The sequence below is a fragment of the Populus alba genome, chromosome 19 (assembly GCF_005239225.2).
Source record: "Populus alba chromosome 19, ASM523922v2, whole genome shotgun sequence".
Lineage (NCBI taxonomy): Eukaryota > Viridiplantae > Streptophyta > Magnoliopsida > Malpighiales > Salicaceae > Populus > Populus alba.
This window is the reverse complement of record NC_133302.1, coordinates 8,387,541-8,406,810: the sequence shown is the minus strand read 5'-3', so window position 1 is coordinate 8,406,810 and position 19,270 is coordinate 8,387,541. Positions and strand designations below refer to the sequence as shown.

General features: G+C 35.1%; 1 protein-coding gene across 1 annotated transcript; it reads right to left on the bottom strand.

Moving 5' to 3' along the window:
* Positions 1-16,607: 16,607 nt before the first annotated feature.
* On the bottom strand, positions 16,608-18,745 carry LOC118046756 (uncharacterized). The gene is made up of 2 exons (XM_035055767.2): positions 18,046-18,745; positions 16,608-17,304 (listed from the first exon to the last, which is right to left on the bottom strand). The coding sequence occupies exons 1-2, from the start codon at positions 18,520-18,522 to the stop codon at positions 17,200-17,202; spliced, it is 582 nt and encodes a 193-aa protein (XP_034911658.1). The 5' UTR covers positions 18,523-18,745; the 3' UTR covers positions 16,608-17,199.
* Between the last annotated feature and the right edge of the window lie 525 nt (positions 18,746-19,270).

The window sequence follows — 19,270 nt, the reverse complement described above, 5'->3', positions numbered from 1 at the left end:
TAATTGGAGATTGGGTACTTTGCTCCTTTCCCTCTATGGTCTAGTGAGTATCTTGTTGGTGGCTTGTCACGATTGTTCCTAAAAGGTAATATGTATACAAAATAATTATTTATATCATTGTTGCTAGAAGAGTATGGAGACTGTACCCTAGGGATGTTTACCACGTAATAAGAAGTAAGGAGTGTTAGAATTAAGAGCAGAGGAGTGAAATCTATTAATAAGATAAACAACAATTGTGAAAGCCTCTATCTATAAGAATAAAGGAATACCACTATGAAATAACATTTTTGTTGATTGATTAAAGAAATGCATATTGGATATGGTAAAAAATATCTGGTCCTAAATTGTCTTGGTCAAAGCTGCAAATCACCCAAAACATTCCTAGAAATCCTCAGGAGAATTGCTTAAAGCCTTTAGCTGAGCCTGAAAACTATGGGCCTCCTCCCTAGTAGCGAGAAGGTCAACCCTCAGACCATCCAAGAGTATAAACTTGATTATAAATGGCTAAAAGTAATTTTTCATTGGAGACATTAAACAACACCTCATATTTCCCAATGCCTTGGCACAGGGGCACATCATGAAAGTCTGCCAAGAACAAGTGTTAGGAATAATAGTCATAGAACTAAAAAAAAAAGGTGAATAAGAAGGTTCCTTACATTAAAGGCCATTTGACTAGTTAAAGCCAAATAACAGTTGTAGCCCTCATCAAACATCATTTAAATGTCTAACAAGATGGTAAGAATCCTTTAAGCGGTCTCACCACCTCAAGGTCATCTTTCTCAATGCCTGACCTTCCACCAACAATAACCTCCATAAGCTTCCTCTCCTCCTCAATGAAGGTGAGGAAAGCAATGGGAGCTTGACCAAGAGCGAGGCTGGTTAAAGCATCCTCAAACTCAGCTCCCTCAAGAACAGCCGGGTAGAGGGCCTAACTGCTGCAGCCTCTGTTAGCAAAGCTGGAAGTTGAGACAAAGAAACAACTTCTTCAACCTTGCCTCTAACATCAACAAGAGATAAAAGCTTCCTTGGTGAACTCTCTTTTATAGATTTAGCTAAAGTTTCTCCTTCTCAACAAGATTGAGCTCTTATGCCAAGGAATAAAGGAACGTCATCCTTGAGGGTTTGACGTAGCCTCCCTCTCTCCTGGGATTCTTTAGTAATGGTAGGAGAAGGACTTCTACGAGGAGAGTTAGTCTCCCCCCTATTAGAGATGGATGCTGGGGTGTCACCACTTTTAGTTATGTGACATCCCTTTTTAGGGACAACAACACTTTTTTTTTAAAAGACAAATCTAAATCTTTTTGGGTCCATATCTTGGTTTAAAGTAGAAAAGGAAAGAAACTGGTGGTGGAAAATACATGGAAATAAGTTTGTCTGATTGGATTAGAACTAAAATAGTTCAATTTTTTCAACAACATAAAGTAAGAGAAAAGATAGAGGCAACAATGACTAAGGTTATAAAGGACACATCTTTCTACCCTCATCATTGGATGAATGATTTTTCATATCATCTCTGATCTTCAGAAATCCACTCAATTATAGCATTAAATGCAAGCCACCATTTTGCTTCCCAATAGACACCTCCTTTAAATAAAGACAAGTCACCTAGCATAAAGAATCCCAACAGTCCTCTATGAGACAGAAATATTATAAAGAAGGTAAACAATGATCTCATTTATTATTGGTAACCTTTAAAAATCTTTGCATAATAAATACGTAAAGACTTGGAGGGTTATTGATGGATAACATGTTTTGTTCTTATTTTTATTTTTACCTTTACCAAGATCATCATTTAAAGGAACTAGAGGTCGAGTGATAATCTAGCATATATAAGTCCTTGGATATTGTTGCATCCTTGTGTAGAGTGCAGCGTCATAGCGACCCTCCTTGAGAGCGGGGATTCATATTTGGTTTTTTTGATTTTGTGATAAGGGAGTCACCACCTAGTATTATGGTTATTAGGAAACCTAACTAGTCTTTCAAAGATTCTAAGGCAAGGAACTAGTTGCATAAAGGGAAGGTAATAGCACCCCTAGTACGCCCTATCTAAGGTAAGCTGCTTGGTGTTTGGTTTGCCTTACTATGGTGTTGGTGTTCTCTAATTAGTTTTCCTATAATAGGTTTGTTATGATGAATGGGCATGGGTTCAAAGTCTAAAAGCAAGAACCCTTGGCCAATATAGGTCATACCTTTAGATATGACTACAGAGTGCCAAAAAGAGCCGATGCAGATCTCTTAAAATTTGTATTTGATTTAAAATAAATTTATAACCTATGAATTAAAAGATAGCTAAGATAGAAATCTAAGGAGATTCAATGTGCTTTAAAAACTCATTTTTCTCTTAGTATTTCAAGTGTTCGTGACTCGTAAATCGCAAGGAAAATGGATAAAAATTTAGAAATCTAAGGAAATTCAGAGCGCTTTAAAAGCCTATTGTTGGCTCAGTGTTTCATACTCTCACAACTAGTAAACCATGGAGTCAAAAAAAATTGAAATGTCCTCAATTATAATCAAAGCTTCTTTCAAGCAGTGGCGGAGCTAAAGTTTTATAAATGAGGAGGCAAATTATTAACAATTATTATATTATGTAGACATGCATTAGAAATCAATTCGAAACAAATATACTAACTCATATAAAGCAAAATTAATTTAAAAATACTTTTAAAATGAGAAAACTTACATTATAATTGTCCTCTTTGGGTTTTCATAATAACAAAATTCAGTTGAGTTACATAATAATTGTAAATTTTTCATATAAAATTCATAGTAAAATACACATTAATTCATCAAAATCCATTTCACACCTCATTACCATGTAGCATGCTATATATAATGCATGGATATGGATCAGGATTGATAGTCTAAATTTATTATGACAAATCATTTTTAAAAACAAAAAAAATTGTTTTTTTCTTTCCTTTTTTAAGAAAAAACCAACATGTATTTATTAAAATCAGGCACTTTGTACGCACGTGTTAATTCTTCTCCAGCAAAACACAAATTGTCTGACGAAAACAAAAAAGAGAGAAAAAAAAGAAAATATAAATTATTTAATCATAAAAAGGAAATTAACAACATAAAAAGGACCAATCTCAAGCTAAAACAATTTTAATTCTGCAAATATCAATCTTTACTTGGTGACAACAATTTGAATGTTTGCTTGTTCATCTTGTGAAAAAATTTAGTTCCATATCGTAACCAATTCAATTGGAAATGATATAACCTTTAATTAATTCAAAACAATCAAATAAATACCTATTGTTCAAAATCTTGCAGTCTAATCCACTACCATTTATCTTTAATTTTTTCAAAATATTATATATATCAAAACCTCTAAATTATTATAAACCCTAACATTTTCAATAATTAATTATAAAAAATAAAAATAAAATTAAATAATGAAACAAAAAAAAATGAATTTTTTTTACCTAAAGTTGCCTAATTGACTTTTAAAAAAAATGTATAAGGAAGAAAGCAACTAAAAAAGAGTAAAAAAGCTCTTGAATAGTTAGCGGACAAAAAAAAAAAAAAAGGAAAAGTTTGGGGAAATGAGAAATGAGCTGGGGTGCTGCACATATATTATGTATATTTTTTATTATATTAAGACACAAGTCAACAATAATAATTGTGTATCAACCCCTCACCATATTATTATATTAATATTCTAATATAAAAAATATTTTTAAAAAAAACTTAAGGGGGAAATTGCCCCTTTTTTCTCCTACATGGCTCCGCCACTGCTTTCAAGGATGTGTGATGACTTATTATTCCTAGAAAAATATTTTGGATATTAACCACTGGGTGTTTCTTTATCCAAACATTAATAGGGAATAATAAAAAGTTATTCCCAATAATATTTTGGATATTAATCCATTTGGGATTTTTTTATTCCAAACATTAATGGTGAATAATAGATGAATTCCCCTAAAAATAAGATTTTTTTTTTTTTGGAATATTTGCCAACACCCTTTGGAGTTTTACAAACATGTTGTAAAGTCAAGAATGCAAGAAAATAATTTTTTGTGTTTAAAAAATTCATGTTAAAACACATTTTTTTTTAACTTCGAATATTTTTTTTAAGGAAATTCAAAATATGTTAGGGTATTGGCCGTATACATGAAAACATATTTATATTTGCTACATTTGCGTTGAAAATCGAGTATTCTAAATCCGAGATTGATATTTTTTTTAAAATATAAAAAAAAACAGACCTTAAAATAAATATGCTAGAAAATCATAAATCTCTTTCTCTTTTTTTTATTTTTTTCGGGAAAGAAAAAAAAAGTTGGAACCAATAGGTCCGGCCGGGTCACTTGCCCAAGCAACTGACCTAGATGGACACAAAAAGGGCTCAGTTACTATTCAATGAAAACTTTCCAATTACGGTTCGGTTCACTTGAATAGTACAAACACAAAGAAAAATGTATACAAAGAGACCTGGTTACTATTCAAGTGAATTATAATTCACTTGAACAGTACAAACACAAAGGAAAATGCATGCAAAGAGATGGGGAGGAACAAACCTAGATGCAGAAAACAAAAAGGAAGATGATGATGATGGGGAAGGCGTATTGGCTAGTCTATCAATGTTGTCGTCTGTTTCGGCTCTTTCCCCTCTATTCTCTGTTGGCGTCCATCTCTTGAGCTTTATCTCTGCGTTTTTGTCCCTCTCTCTCTCTACTGGTTTTAGCTCCTCTGTTCTTCCCTGTTCTGCAGATTTTGTTTGCAGAACATGGAGCAGAGACCGAAAGGCAGTCCCTTCTTATTCTTGCTTTTGATAATCTTAACAAAACTTAATCTTCTCCATTTGTTTCCTTCTTATTTCTAACTCTCCGCCTTCTTCCTCTCCTATGTTCTCTCTTGCCTCTATGTTTTTTTTTTTCTCTCTTTCTCTGCCTCGTATTGCCTGCCTCTCTCTCCTTTTTCTCCTCTTCTTTTTAGGTCAGCAGAGGAGGCATATATATATCGTCTATATGCAGCTCTTATTAGTAAACGAATATTACATTAATTATAGGATGTAATCTGGGGTGATCAAATAAAGCAAAAATAGGAAACCAGAATATATTGATTGATATTCTGATGATTTCCAGCGATTTCTTTCCAATAATTAGAGGATGGTGTAGCTCCTTTCTATCCTTCCATAGTTTGGACCGTGAAGCACCAACTGCTTCCTTTGGACTGAGGCAGAAAAAAACATGGTCTGGAGCTCCAAAATCAAGCGAGAGAATCATGGAAACCAGTAGGAAGTTGCAGATAAAAAGGAAAGAAATCAGACGAGGGGTTGTTCTCAAAATGACAATGAACAGTACCATGCTAATTAAATCCTGTGAGGGCTGTTTTATGCGGCCAAGTTCTAAATGGTGGCCTTTTTTGAGTCGGATATATGAGGGTAAGGAAATGACATCATTGGTTTTGTGAAAAGAAACAAAATATAATCCAGTGCGACAAAAATTATTCTGACGTTTTTTGATCCAACCCCTTTTTTCAATGAAACTAATTAACTTTTTTAAATTTAAAGTTGGTCCTTAATTAACCCAATAAATCCTTCCAAAGCAAACAATAAATCAGGTCCAGAATTCAAATCAGACCTTGCAAACTCAGATCAGGTACACTTCTCAGACAGGATTCTCTCTTTTCCACTAAATGTTCAAATAAGAATATCTTGAGCTTATGATATCAAAATCAAGCGATTCCATAGCCCAAATTCATCATCACGTACATGACTATAACTCTCATGAAAGATTAAAAGTTAGATAAAATCATTTTGAAAAACAGAATTGCAAAAGCTCGAGCTAGAATATTTCTCGTGGCAGGATTCTCTATTTTCACATTAGATATTCAAGTGGGAATATCTTGGGCTTCTAGTATCAAATCAGGAGATTAAAAAACCCAAATTCATCTACATGTACAGGTCTAAACTTTATGAAGGATTCAAAGTGAGATAAATTTGTTTTTTGAAGAACAAAATCTAGTTACAATCTGGTTTTCTCAAAAGTAGAAAAACTTAAAGCATCTTAATTCAGAAACGATGACAATGTCGAGTACAATCTTCAGACAATCTGCCATAAGCCAACAGTGAAAGCCCCCAGGGCCCAGAAGCCATAGTACAGATGGCTCTTCGTTAACGGAGCTGCCCTAAGTCAACTCTTTAACATGTCATAAGTGACAGAATATAAGTAGGATGGTCAAATATTACACGAAAACCAAGTCAAAATCAAAACCTAAGTTGGAACAAAAAAATTACAACAGCAGCAGAATCAGTTTTTATAGTGCAAATTCTAAAAAATTTATCCAACCTTAAAGACCATATAAAGAAGGAACAAATTTACAATCATGAAGAATCCTAATCAGTCTAAGAAACCTGATGATTTTGGCAGCAAAAGAGAGAAGAAAGTAGTTGAAACATGGTTCGAAAAACACTTCTTTCTTCTCTGCCTTTGTCAATTCCTCAACAATCATAAACTAAACTCCTGCATTTGGTTCAAAAGAGGTTTACACTGTCTCCAGCATGTGGGGTCAAAAAATAAATAACAACAAATATCATCAATGAAATATTCAAAACGAATTGAAAAATGTAAATACTCACCCATAGTTAAACATGGATACCTCTAGGGCTAAAGTTTGGTACAATTATTTAGAAATTGACAAACTCCAATGTCAAAGGAAAAGTTAATTACTATTTGGTCCTAATCTATGAACATGACTATAAACTAGTCTTTTATGTTTGAAATCTATAATTTAGTCCCATGGCTCACGTTCTCAATTCTCTTACTTTGATTTCTCTCTAAAACTCAATTGTGTTGGTCTTTTTCTAAAAAAATAAAATTTTCAAAACTACAATGGGATTACAAGAAACCAAAATAAGTTTTAATGGGGCAATTGTCAACAAGAGTCAAATGATTAAATTACAAGCATTGAAACATGAGGGACCAAGTGATAATTAGTGTCAAGACCTATAGAGTGGTGGTTAATTTAATCTTAAGGAACATAGAACTATTTTATTTTCACAAAACAATTAATAATTGATTAATGTTTCCATAAACTCCACCGTCACAATTAATTAATGCAATATGAAGATTCTTATTGAAATATTCATCAAGTCTTATAGTTCATTAGTTGATTGTGCAAGATTTTTCAAAAAAATAAAAACGTCTTGTTTGGACCATGGCTTGAGCAGACTGCCTCCAGTGTGTTTGGGCTGGCCTGAACGGACTACCCTTTTCTTTTCTTTTTTTGTCTTGACCCAATACCATGAAAAATTCAAAACTACTAGCATATATCAAAACCTTTTCTGTGCAAAACAAGTCCATTTTCTACGCTAATTGTAGTGACCATCACCCACAAATCCAGCAAGCAGCTGCAACCATACAACAACACGAGTAACCACAAGTAACCATACAATAATTCTAGAAATCACAAGGAATGGTACAACAAATTGAATAATCATAAATAATCATTCAACAATCTCATAATTAAGTTCAGATAGAATACATAATATTCATAAATATATTTTCCAACATTCTTTACTCTCTTGGATATTATCTACCTTTTATATTTTATTAACTTAAACATTATAGAATCCCATGTTTTGATAGGAATCTTGTTTTGCATGAATAGCTTGTGGACTAGAACTGAAGTCAGTCACTTCTATGAGGAGAGTTACTCTCCTCCTTGTTAGAGATGGACGTTAGGGATTCCCTAATAATGGCAGGATAAAGTTATAAAGAAAGCATCTTTTTATCCTTATAGTTGAATGAATGATTTTTCATATCATTTCTGATCTTCAGAAGTCCACTTAATTATAGCATTAAATGCAAGCTACTATTTTGTTTTTCAAGAAATGCTTCCTTTAAATAAATATGAGCTACCTAGCCACAAAGAATTCCAATGGTGCCCTACCAAGATTTGAGGGTTTATGGATGGATAAACATGTTTTATTCTTATTTTTATTTTTACCTCTACCAAGATCCCTATTAAAAGGAATTAGAGGCTGAGTGACAACCTAAGTATCCCGAAGCTCAGCCAAGCTAATACTTCTAGGTCTAAAGCTTGGTACAATTATTTAGAAATTAACAAACTCCAATGTCAAAGGAAAAGTTAGGTACTATTTGGTCCTTAAGTTATGAACTTGACTATAAACTAGTCTTTTATGTTTGAAATCTATAATTTAGTCTCGTGGGCTCATGTTCTCAATTCTCTTACTTTGAAATCTACAATGGGATTGCAACAAACCAAAAGAAGTTTTAATGGGTAATAGTCAACAAGAGTCAAAAGATTAAATTACAAGCATTGAAACATGAGGGACCAAGTGATAGTTGGTGTCAAGACCTATAGACTGGTGGTTAATTTAATCTTAAGGAACATATATAGAACTATTTTTTTTTAACAAAAACAATTAATGATTGATTAATGTTGCCATAGACTCCACCATCATAATTAATTAATGCAATATTGAGTCTAGATAATGTGATTGTTTTAGCATTCATAATTAATCCAGTTCACTAAATATTACCCAAGGGAGACTCAACTCGTCTTTTAAGTCCTTGGCCACAGGTCATTAACCTAGACAAGCATGAAATTTCATTGTATAAAATTAATATTTTGCTATTTAGGTGTAATTTCAATATTCTCTGTGAGGCCACGATGAAGTCTTTTATGTTTCCTAGAACTATTAAAGGCCACAATATTCCTAGAACTGTATACATACTTATCTAGAGTTAATCGATCTCACATAGAGATAGAATTAAAGAATGCAAGTTCGAGCTCTTGCTTGTCATAAAAATATGAAGATTCTTATTTGGGTCATGTGGGCTGCCTCCAGTCATTTGAGCTGGCCTCAACGGATTACTCTTCTTCTTCTTTTTTCCCTCTTGTTTTGACTCCATGAAATTATTTGGGTCTTGACCCCGATTGTGATGTATTCAAGAACTAAAGATTGTATAGATCATGAATAATACTTGTTAAACAGAAGTTCTATGGCTTAAATAGCCATTACAGCTGGAACATAACAGAAAAGAAATAAACCACGTCTTCACATCCCGAAAACTGAGGTAACCGAATATAAGACTTAGTCGTAGCTCCTAAAAGCTAGGAATTTATTCAAACTAAATATTGCTTGCATTAATAGGACTCTAACATCTCCTCCCTTAAACTGCAAGTCAGTTTAAAAACTTCATGCCTTCATGCTTTGAACTCCCAGCATATTACGTAGCTTCAAAAATGATTCAAGCTTCAACGGCTTTGTCATGATATCTGCCATTTGCTCACTAGTGCCACAATGTATCAGCTCCACAACACCTTCCTTAACCAAGTCGCATAAGAAATGAAACTTTATATCAATGTGTTTGGTTCGTCCATGAAGAACTGGATTTTTTGATAACTTGATTGTTGAGCTATTATCACAAAAAATCTTGACACACTTACATGACGAAAAATCGATACTGTTGAGCACTCGTTTCATCCAAATGCTGTGACAAGCACATGCTGCAACTGCTACATATTCTGCTTCAGTGGTGGAAAGAGTTACTACAGGTTGTTTCCTTGAGCTCCATGCAACTGCACCACCACTCAGCATAAACACATATTCAGAAGTGCTTCTTCTATCTTCTGTATCACCCGCATAATCACTGTCAGTATAAGCCTCAAGATTAGCAAAATTGTTCTCATACTTCACTCCCAAGCTCCCCACGTTCTCAGCACCTCTTTTGTAAAATACTCCCAAGTTCACAGTCCCTTTCACATACCTGAGGACCCGTTTTACTGCAGCCATATAAGATACTTTCGGGTCTGTCATGAATTTGCTTAACAGACAGACAACAAACATGATTTCTGGTCTTGTTACTGATAAATACATTAGGCTGCCGATTATCTGCTTCAATAGTGTTGAGTTTATGCTGGCTTCTTCACTGTTCTTTACCAGTTTCGTGGAAGTCTTGGAAAGATTTTTCACAGGATTACAGCTTCCCATTTCAAATCTTTCCAAGACTTCCCCAGCATACTTCATTTGGCATAAATGAATTCCTTCACAACTTTGTTGGACCTCAACTCCCAGAAAGTATTTCATCTTCCCCAGGTCACTCATGTCAAATTCTAGCTTCATTGACTTCTTAAACTTCTCACATAATTTAACATCATTCCCTGTATAAATTAAATCATCCACATAAAGACTAATGATTAAGAATTTACCGTCAGCTTCATGTTTGAGGAACAATGTATGCTCATGACTGCATTTCTCAAAGCCCTCCTTTATGAAGAAACTTTCGATTCTGCTATACCAGGCTCTTGGAGCCTGTTTCAGGCCGTAAAGAGCTTTCTTAAGCTTCAACACTTTATGCTCTTCCCCTTTATGAACATATCCTTCTGGCTACTCTACGTAAATTGCCTCATTTAGTTCCCCATGAAGGAATGCACTCTTGACGTCTAGCTGGAAAACAATCCACCCTTTCTGCGCTGCTAGAGCCAGGATCAAACGAATGGTGTCCCAACGAGCCACAGGTGCAAAGACTTCACTATAGTCAATCCCATACCTCTGAGCATACCCTTTGACTACCAAACGTGCTTTGCATTTATCCACTTCTCCCTTTTCATTCAACTTCGTTCTAAAAATCCATTTGACACCAATAGTTTTTATTCCTTTCGGCTGACTTACAAGATCCCATGTCTTGTTTTTTTCTATAGCTGCAATTTCCAAATCCATTGCTTCCTTCCATTTTTGTTCTTTTACCGCATCTGCATAGCATATTGGATCATCATGTACCATGAAACAAGCCAAGTTTGACTCGTCAGGAATGTTGTCTCCACTGACACAGTCTTCCATCCATCGAGGTGCTCTCCTTACTCTCTCCCCTGATCCTGCAATATCTTCTCTTTCTACTTCTGTATGTGGAGCAGCAGGATCATCTTCTTCTCCCAACTCTTCTGGACCCTGACCTGTAGCAGGATTATCTTCTCCTCCCAACTCTTTTGTATCTTGTCCTGCAGCAGTATCAGCTTCTCCACCCAACTCTTCTGTACCCTGACCAGCTGCTTGTACATGGTCATTGTCTCTTCCTTCTTCGTCATCATAGTCACTGACTTCCCCATCCTCAATATCTTCCCAGGTGAAGACATCATTTTGGACCTCACCGGTACTCTGAGTCCAATTCCAGCTTTCATATTTTTTATTTTTTATTTTTTAGTTCTCCTACCCTCCGTACTTGTTTGCTATCGGTCAAAAATTGGGTTATTTGAAAATTTGCTTATCATATTCCTGACTTTGGCGCCAGTGAATATTCAAACTCGAATAATTCCAACTCTGGCGTTGGTAAAAATTCGTAGCTACGAAAAATAAAATTAGATAAATATTTTTTAATCCTTACTCTAGCATTAGTGAATAAAAAAAATAAAATAAATTTATTTTTACGCATGCACACATTTTTTTTATTTTTCTAGCTAAGTAAAATAAAATATAACAAATAAAAATAATATAAATTTAAACCAGTATTTTTACTCCTGACTCTGGCGTCAGTGAATAAACCAATAAATTTACATTATTTTTATTCATGCATACACATTTTTTTTTTTTTTTATTTTTTTTATTTTTCTGTTTTTCTATTTTTTTATTTTTTATTTTGGGCTGGGTCTAGCTCAGCCCATGGGGCTGGGCTGGACCCAGCAGGCCTAGTCGGGTCACAGGCTTGACCCGGCTGGCCATTTACTTTACCAGTAGGCGTGCGTGAGCAGTTCACGCACGCCAGCTATAGGAACATATAATTAAAATGCAAAAAGGGAAAGCGCAACTAACCTGGTGCTGGAAATGGCGATCCAGATTTTGCAGTCTTTCTTGATCGTCTATCCTTGCCTCAAGATCCCTGTGTTCGTTCGTTTCCCTTCTGTATATGTATTCCTTCTGTCAGCTGCTCGTTCCTCTCTTCTTTTTAATTTCTTCCTCTGGCTGTGGAAGCTGACGCTGGAGAAGAGGAAGGTCGTGTCAATCTACTGTTTTCAAAGTTTTCAAAAAAAAAAAATTCTTTCTCTATCTACTTTTCTTTATAAATTTACTCACAAAGTTAAAAGAAAATGAAATTTTCTAATATCTTTTCATAGTAAATATTATAAAGAGGGGGCAACTGTCATAACCCAATTTTTGACCATTTTATTTTTATTATTTTATTTACTAAAAAGGATAAAAAATTGATGAAAAAATAATAATGATGATGATGAAAAAACAAGTAAAATGAAATAAATGAAGAATGAATTAAAATTTGGGTTAAGGGCAACATGATTGGAAGTTTTGGGGTTTAATTAAACTTTGGAATTAATCTAATTAAGTTTGGAATTAATTTATTTAATCTAATTAAGGGTTTAATTGAAGAATTGATAAATTTTTCAAACTTAATTAAGCTTGGAATTAATTTAATTCATCCAATCAAGGGTTTAATTGGAGAATTAATAAGTTTTGAGACTTAATTAAGCTTGGAATTAATTTAATTCATCCAATCAAGGATTTAATTGGAGAATTGATAAGTTTTGAGACTTAATTAAGCTTGGAATTGATTTAATTAATCCAATTAAGGGCTTAATTGGAGAATATCAAAGTTTAGAGTTTAATTGGGTCCAAATTGCAAAACTTAAAATCCAAGGACCATCTTGAAAATAGCGCGGAAATACAAGGATCCAATTACATTTTATCCAGGGGTTTGATTGCATGATTTCAGAACTTCAGTGACTACATTGCGAATAGCCGTTCCCATAACACAAACGACGCCGTTTCTAGAAACCAACCATCGCCTTCTTCGTCTCCTTCCACAGGAACGGTTTCTGCAGTAATGGCTTTGAAGCCGTTTTCAATTGCAGAGATGCTTGGCATTCCCTGGCTATAAAGCCAGAGAAGATGAGAGAGCGCCGAGGGTGGAAGAAAACACAACATAGAGAGGACGAAAAAAAAAAGGAAGAAAAACGAAGGAGAAAAGAACAGAAACAAAGAGAGTGGGGAGAGAGGAGAAAAGGGGGAAGAAAACCCGGGGGGAGGGATTGAAACAAAAAAAAGGGAGAGCATAAATCCAGAGCAAAAAACAGAGACAAACGCCATAAAAAACCAGAAGACCAACGTTAACATCTCCATCTTCTCGAACGCAGGGGACAGAGAGAAGAACGAAAACAAAGGAAATTCCAAGAAAACAGAGAGGCTAGCAGGAGGGGAGATTGGAGAAGCACAAACGGAAAACCATAGCTGAAAAAAAACACTCAGCCTAAGGCCATTGCCTTCATCTCTGTAGACATCTCCGCAGAAAAAGAAAACACCCAAAAACATCACTTAAAGTCGGCACCTTCATCATCTCAGGAGCTGCGGGAAACCTAAAGTATACGGGCACATAATCAAAAGGAAACAAAGGAAAGCATAAGAAGGAGCATAGTAGAGGAGGTAGTCGGCCAGTCAGAGTTTCACCACCGTCTCCATCGCTTCGCAAACCAGGTAAGCTCATCCTTTCCCATTCTGCAATTTAATTCATTGGACATTGTTGTCGTGCATTTTAATTAGCCCTTATGCACGCGTTGTGTGTGTCTTTGCCCAGCCGGGTCACTGGCTTGGGCCAGTGACCTGGCCGGGCTGGCTGGGCCCAGCCCAGCCCCGATGGGTTGAGCTGGGCCCGGCCCCAAAACAAATGCTGGGCCAGAAAAATAAAAAATAAAAAAATGTGTATGCACGATTAAAAATAATGTAAATTTATTGGTTTATTCACTGACGCCAGAGTCAGGAATAAAAATACCGGTTTAAATTTATATTATTTTTATTCGTTGTATTCTATTTTATTTGGTTAGAAAAATAGAAAATATTTGCATTCGTAAAAAATAAATTTATTATTATTTATTTATTCACTGGCGCCAGAGTCAGGAATAAAATAAAATATTGATCTAATTTATTTTATAGCTACGTAATAATTACCAACGCCAGAGTTGGAAATATTCGCAGTTGAATATTCACTGGCGCTAGAGTCAGGAATATTATAAGCAAATTTTCATAGCATAAACTAATAAAATATTTAGCAATTTAAGACAAAACTAGCAATGCAGCCTGCCTTAGGCAGGACGTTTAAGGGGTGATAATATCTTCCCTTTTACGTAACCAGTCCCGAATCATAGAATCTCTGTTGACCAGTTAGGGTTTCTAGTGACCATAATACTAGGTGGTGACTTCTTAAACAAGACATTTTTTTCCCTAAAAGAACAGGATACTAGAAATCCATTCTTTTTCCATAATACGAGAATTAATTTTTAGGGCCGCCGCGATGTCGGGTGCGACACTCAATATCTTCCCAGGTGAAGACATCATTTTGGACCTCACCAGTACTCTGAGTCCAATTCCAGCTTTCATTTTATTCAAACACAACATCCCTGCTGATGATCACTCTTTTGGCATTAGGATCATAAAGCCTATAGGCTTTGGATTCGTCACTAACACCAAGAAATACACATCTATGACTCTTCTCATCTAACTTGGCTCTCTTCCTGTCAGGAATATGTACATTAGCAATACAACCGAAGACCCTGAAGTATTTGACATTCGGTTTTTCTCCACTCCAACATTCTTCAGGAGTCATTCCTTTCACAGCCACAGTTAAACTTCTATTCAATATATGTAATCCCCATCTAACAGCTTCTGGCCAAAATAGTTTAGGCATTTTCGTTTCTGAAAGCAAGCGTCTAACCATGTTTAATACTATTCGATTCTTACGTTCTACCACTCCGTTTTGTTGAGGAGTATAGGCAGCAATAAGTTGCCTCTTAATACCATTATTGACACAAAACACATTGAACTCCATAGACGTGAATTCACCTCCCCTATCTGTTCTTAAACAACTTATATTGCACCTGGACTCTTTCTCAACAAGTTGTTTAAATGCTTTAAACATTGAAAATGTTTCACTCTTCTCAGCTAATAAATAAATCCAAGCTTTTCTACTAAAGTCGTCAATAAAGCATAGTAAATACCTTTTGAGACTGCTTGATGTTGGAGTAATTGGACCACACAAGTCGGCATGTACTAGCTGAAGTTTCCTTGAAGCCCGCCACTGACTCTTCTTAGGAATGGTTGTTCTATGTTGTTTTCCCTGATAACACACTATACAGGCTTTGTCCGTGACCTTGAGTGGTGGAAGTCCTTTGACAAGTTGCTTGCTCTCCAAAACTTTGAGGCTTTTGTTGTTCACATGACCATAACGACGATGCCACAGTCTTGTTAAGTCATCATCCATTGCTATTAAACACGTAGAAGACTGAGGAATCATGGTTGCTTGTAAGACAAACATCCTGTTCGCAGCCATCAGAGTTTGCATAATGAGGCCTCTTGTAGGATGATATATTTTACAAGCTCTGTCTTTCATGACAATAGCTAGTCCTCGCTCCTGCAGTTGACCTATGCTCAATAAATTATTATTGAGCTCAAGAATGTAAAACACATTTCGTATCACCTGAGTTAAGCCTTCAGTTTCAAGCTTAATGTTGCCTTTCCCCATCACCATCATCCTTGCACCATTGCCTAATTTTACTGAGTGTCTAAACTGTTCATCCATGTCCATAAACCAATCTTTGTTTCCTGACATATGATTAGAACAACCTGAGTCCAGGAACCAAACATCTTCTCTCTTTGCATTCTTGTCCTTTACATAAGCCATCAACAAGAGTTCTTCCTCCTCATCTAGCTCAGCATAATTTGCACCTTTTTCCAACTAGGACATTCATTTTGAAAATGTCCTAGTTTATGACATCTGTAGCACTCTACAGTGGCTTTGTTGAAGCTTTGTCTTCCTCTGCCACGTCCACCTCGCCAAATTCCTCTTCCTCGTCCTCTTCCTGCATTTGCTTCATGAGTGATCTTGAAGACTTGTTCTTCTTCACATTGACTCTTCATTCTTTGCTCATGCACAAGAAGACTGCTTTGTAGTTCGTCAATGGTCATGGTAGTCATGTTGTTTGATTCTTCAATCGAACATACTACATAGTTGAATTTGAAAATCATTGATCTAAGAATCTTTTCTGTAATTGTTGTTTCACTCATATTCTCTCCATGAGCCTTCATTTTGTTGGCTATGGATATAACACGGGCAAAATAATTATTCACTGATTCTCCTTCCTTCATGCGAAGAACTTCAAAGTCACATCGTAATGACTGCAACTGTGCCCTTTTAACCCATGTTGAACCTTGAAACTTTTGCTTCATAGAATCCCAGATTGTCTTTGAGGAACTTCTGTCAAGAATGGTCTCAAGCACATCTCTCTCGATTGCTTGAAAAAGAAGATTTTTTGCCTTCAAATCCTTTAACTTGTTTTCTTCATGCTCCTTTCTTTGAGCATCGGTGAGTTGAGTATGTTCTGTCACCACTGATGAAAAAGATCGTGCTTCCCCTGCAACATGCACCATGATGCCACAATCCACAACATTCCAATATTCCTTGGAACGAAGTACATTTTCCATCAGTTCAGCCCGATGATCATAGTGCCCTGTAAATTTAGGCACATAACTGGTGCTGCTTCCTTCTGCCATTGAAAGAAAAGAAAAAACTCTCAAACTCTCGTTCACTCTTATAATCCCAGTCAGGCCACAAGGCTCTGATACCAATTGTGATGTATTCAAGAACTAAAGATTGTATAGATCATGAATAATACTTGTTAAACAGAAGTTCTATGGCTTAAATAGCCATTACAGCTGGAACATAACAGAAAAGAAATAAACCATGTCTTCACATCCCGAAAACTGAGGTAACCGAATATAAGACTTAGTCGTAGCTCCTAAAAGCTAGGAATTTATTCAAACTAAATATTGCTTGCATTAATAGGACTCTAACAGTACCATGAAAAATTCTCAGCTACAAGCATATATCTCATAAGTTCAAATAGAATACAAAATATTCACAAATACTCTCTCCAATATTCTTTACACTCTTGTGTATTTTCTCCCTCTTACATTTTACTAACTTGAACATCAGAAAATCTCCTGTTTCAATAGGAATCTTGTTTTGTATGAAGAGCTCATGATCCTAGTGCTGAAGCCAATCATTTCACTAGCTGAAGATCGCAGCCCGTGAAAAGCTCGATGTAGTCTAAAGTTTTTCATTACTTCATCAATAATAGTCTTCCATAGCCAAGCGGTTCAAGTTCCACCCCTTACAAAACTCTAATAAAATTGAAACACGGTGATAATAAAAGGCATCATTCGTTCTTTCACATAATGCTGCAGCTAGAGGATGATGCAAGACAAGCACCACCAACAACTATGCCTGTAACTTGCACTATCATTCCAATTGTTTTAAGCACATGTCTTCGCTTCTGAAATTAAACATAAAGAAGCATATGATTAGATATTTGGAACAATGTCTATAAAACAAATTTTGATTCTGATGTATTCTTATTATCACTATACTATATAATAAAAGCCACACAACGATTAGGACAAAAGACATTAAATTCAAAAGCTGCAATTATGGAAAACTTTGTGATTTGTTTTTAAAGTTATGGAAATTTAATTAGAAAGACGATATCAAATCCGACAATAAATTTATAGAAACGAACTATTTGGATCACTTGTTTGATCAAAAGTCCACTACCTGTAATGTTGGGTTTGTACTAAGTATATTTTACTATATATCAAGCATAAACAAGCTAGAATTTCTATTAAATCAGTTCAAAACATCGATGCACATTGTCATAGTTTTTTTTTTTCATTTTATTGATTAAAGATTTCGTTATCAAATATTTAATATTAGTTTAGAAAATACCGATAAATATTGATAACTAATAAAAAACATTTTATTAATAAGATTATGGAATAGAAATTTAGCATTTTATGGTTAATTATTTGTATAGGATAGGCTTTACAGGAAATTATGAAAGAACATATATCAATCCCTAATAGTGAAGAAGCAATCTGCAAGAAAAATCCAATTCAAACCAAATCCACAACTAAAGAAACATAATTAGAGGAATTAATTGGAAATTTTAAGCAATCTGAAGTATTTCTTTGCAGCATGCCATCATCTAACATGGATATCATTTTCAAAGATTAATGACCTGTACGGGAGCTTCAAGTGCCAAGCTCCTGCTTTGACTTAGTAAAGTATAGTTATCCCAGAAGATGGCATCATCGTGGTGAGTGAACCTTTTTCCACCATAACAATCACAACAAATATCATAGGTGCTAGGTGACTCATCAAGACAGAAACATTGAAAGCAGCTGAAGTATATGTCTGCCAAGAACGTATCACAACACTTGCAAAATAGAGCTCTACCGCTAAACAAGATGTAGTACAAGGTGATTGTTTCCTCAAAATCCAAGCTTCCATCGCCGTCCCTGTCCAGCGCTCTAAACATGCTTGGATGAGTAAAAACTGTGTTGTTATCTTTCTTGAGATACTCCACGTATTCATGTAGGTTAATTCGCCCGTCTCTGTTTCTGTCCATTTTATTGAAAATAAATCTGGCATATTGCTTCTTCTCCTCGGGCAGATTTTCATAATAAGCTACGGCAGCCCGGCGAATCTCCTCCATATCTATTTAATAAGTGGAGAATTTAAGAGGATAATGGAAGAGGTAAGTAGCTTAGTTCTGCAGCTTCAAAACTCCAAAGGGACTTTATAAGGAAGTGGCTCAGCTCTAATCTAAAATTTCTTAGACTTAGTCGACCTAATCAAGTTTGGCTAAATCTACCAAATAATGGATGAATTTGTATCAACCAGCCGAGGAAGCATTATACCTATGATTTGGTGGTTGATATAAATTGAATGTATACCTCATAATTATAATCCATGATTCCGTCTCGTAGTTTGTTTGCGTCAAGTCAACTTATTTTGGCTTTTATAAAAGTCAAGTCTCAAGTTTGGTACATAAATTGAATGAATACCTCATAGTTTATTTTAATATCTTAATTAGATCTAGTTTATATGAAATAAATTTAATTTCACGAAATGGTTATTTTATGAAAATAATAAATTATTGCATGTCAATGGGCTAGAAGGCAAATAAATCAACCGAACGTGTTTTTCACTTAAAAGACAAAATGGAAGATTTTGAGTGGAGAAAACAGTTTTCGTTTTAACTATCGATATGTTAGTGTTGCATATTGCTATCTGTACGTATATATTAAAGAAATTGCATTTCCTAGGAAATTTAGCAGCAACTTCTAACACTACTTCTGCCAGAGGCCATTGACTATTACAATCAACCAATCTGATCAAACCATGCAACCCAGCATGTTCTAGTCTGATTATAAAACAATGCCTATAGTATTTCTTGGTGA

Bases quoted from the DNA above. Each gene is read 5' to 3' on its own strand.
- LOC118046756 (XM_035055767.2), bottom strand. From the start codon at position 18,522: ATGGAGGAGATTCGCCGGGCTGCCGTAGCTTATTATGAAAATCTGCCC. The intron at 17,305-18,045 runs GTCATTAATCTT...GTTTAATTTCAG, and splicing joins CACTTGAAGCTCCCGTACAG to AAGCGAAGACATGTGCTTAA.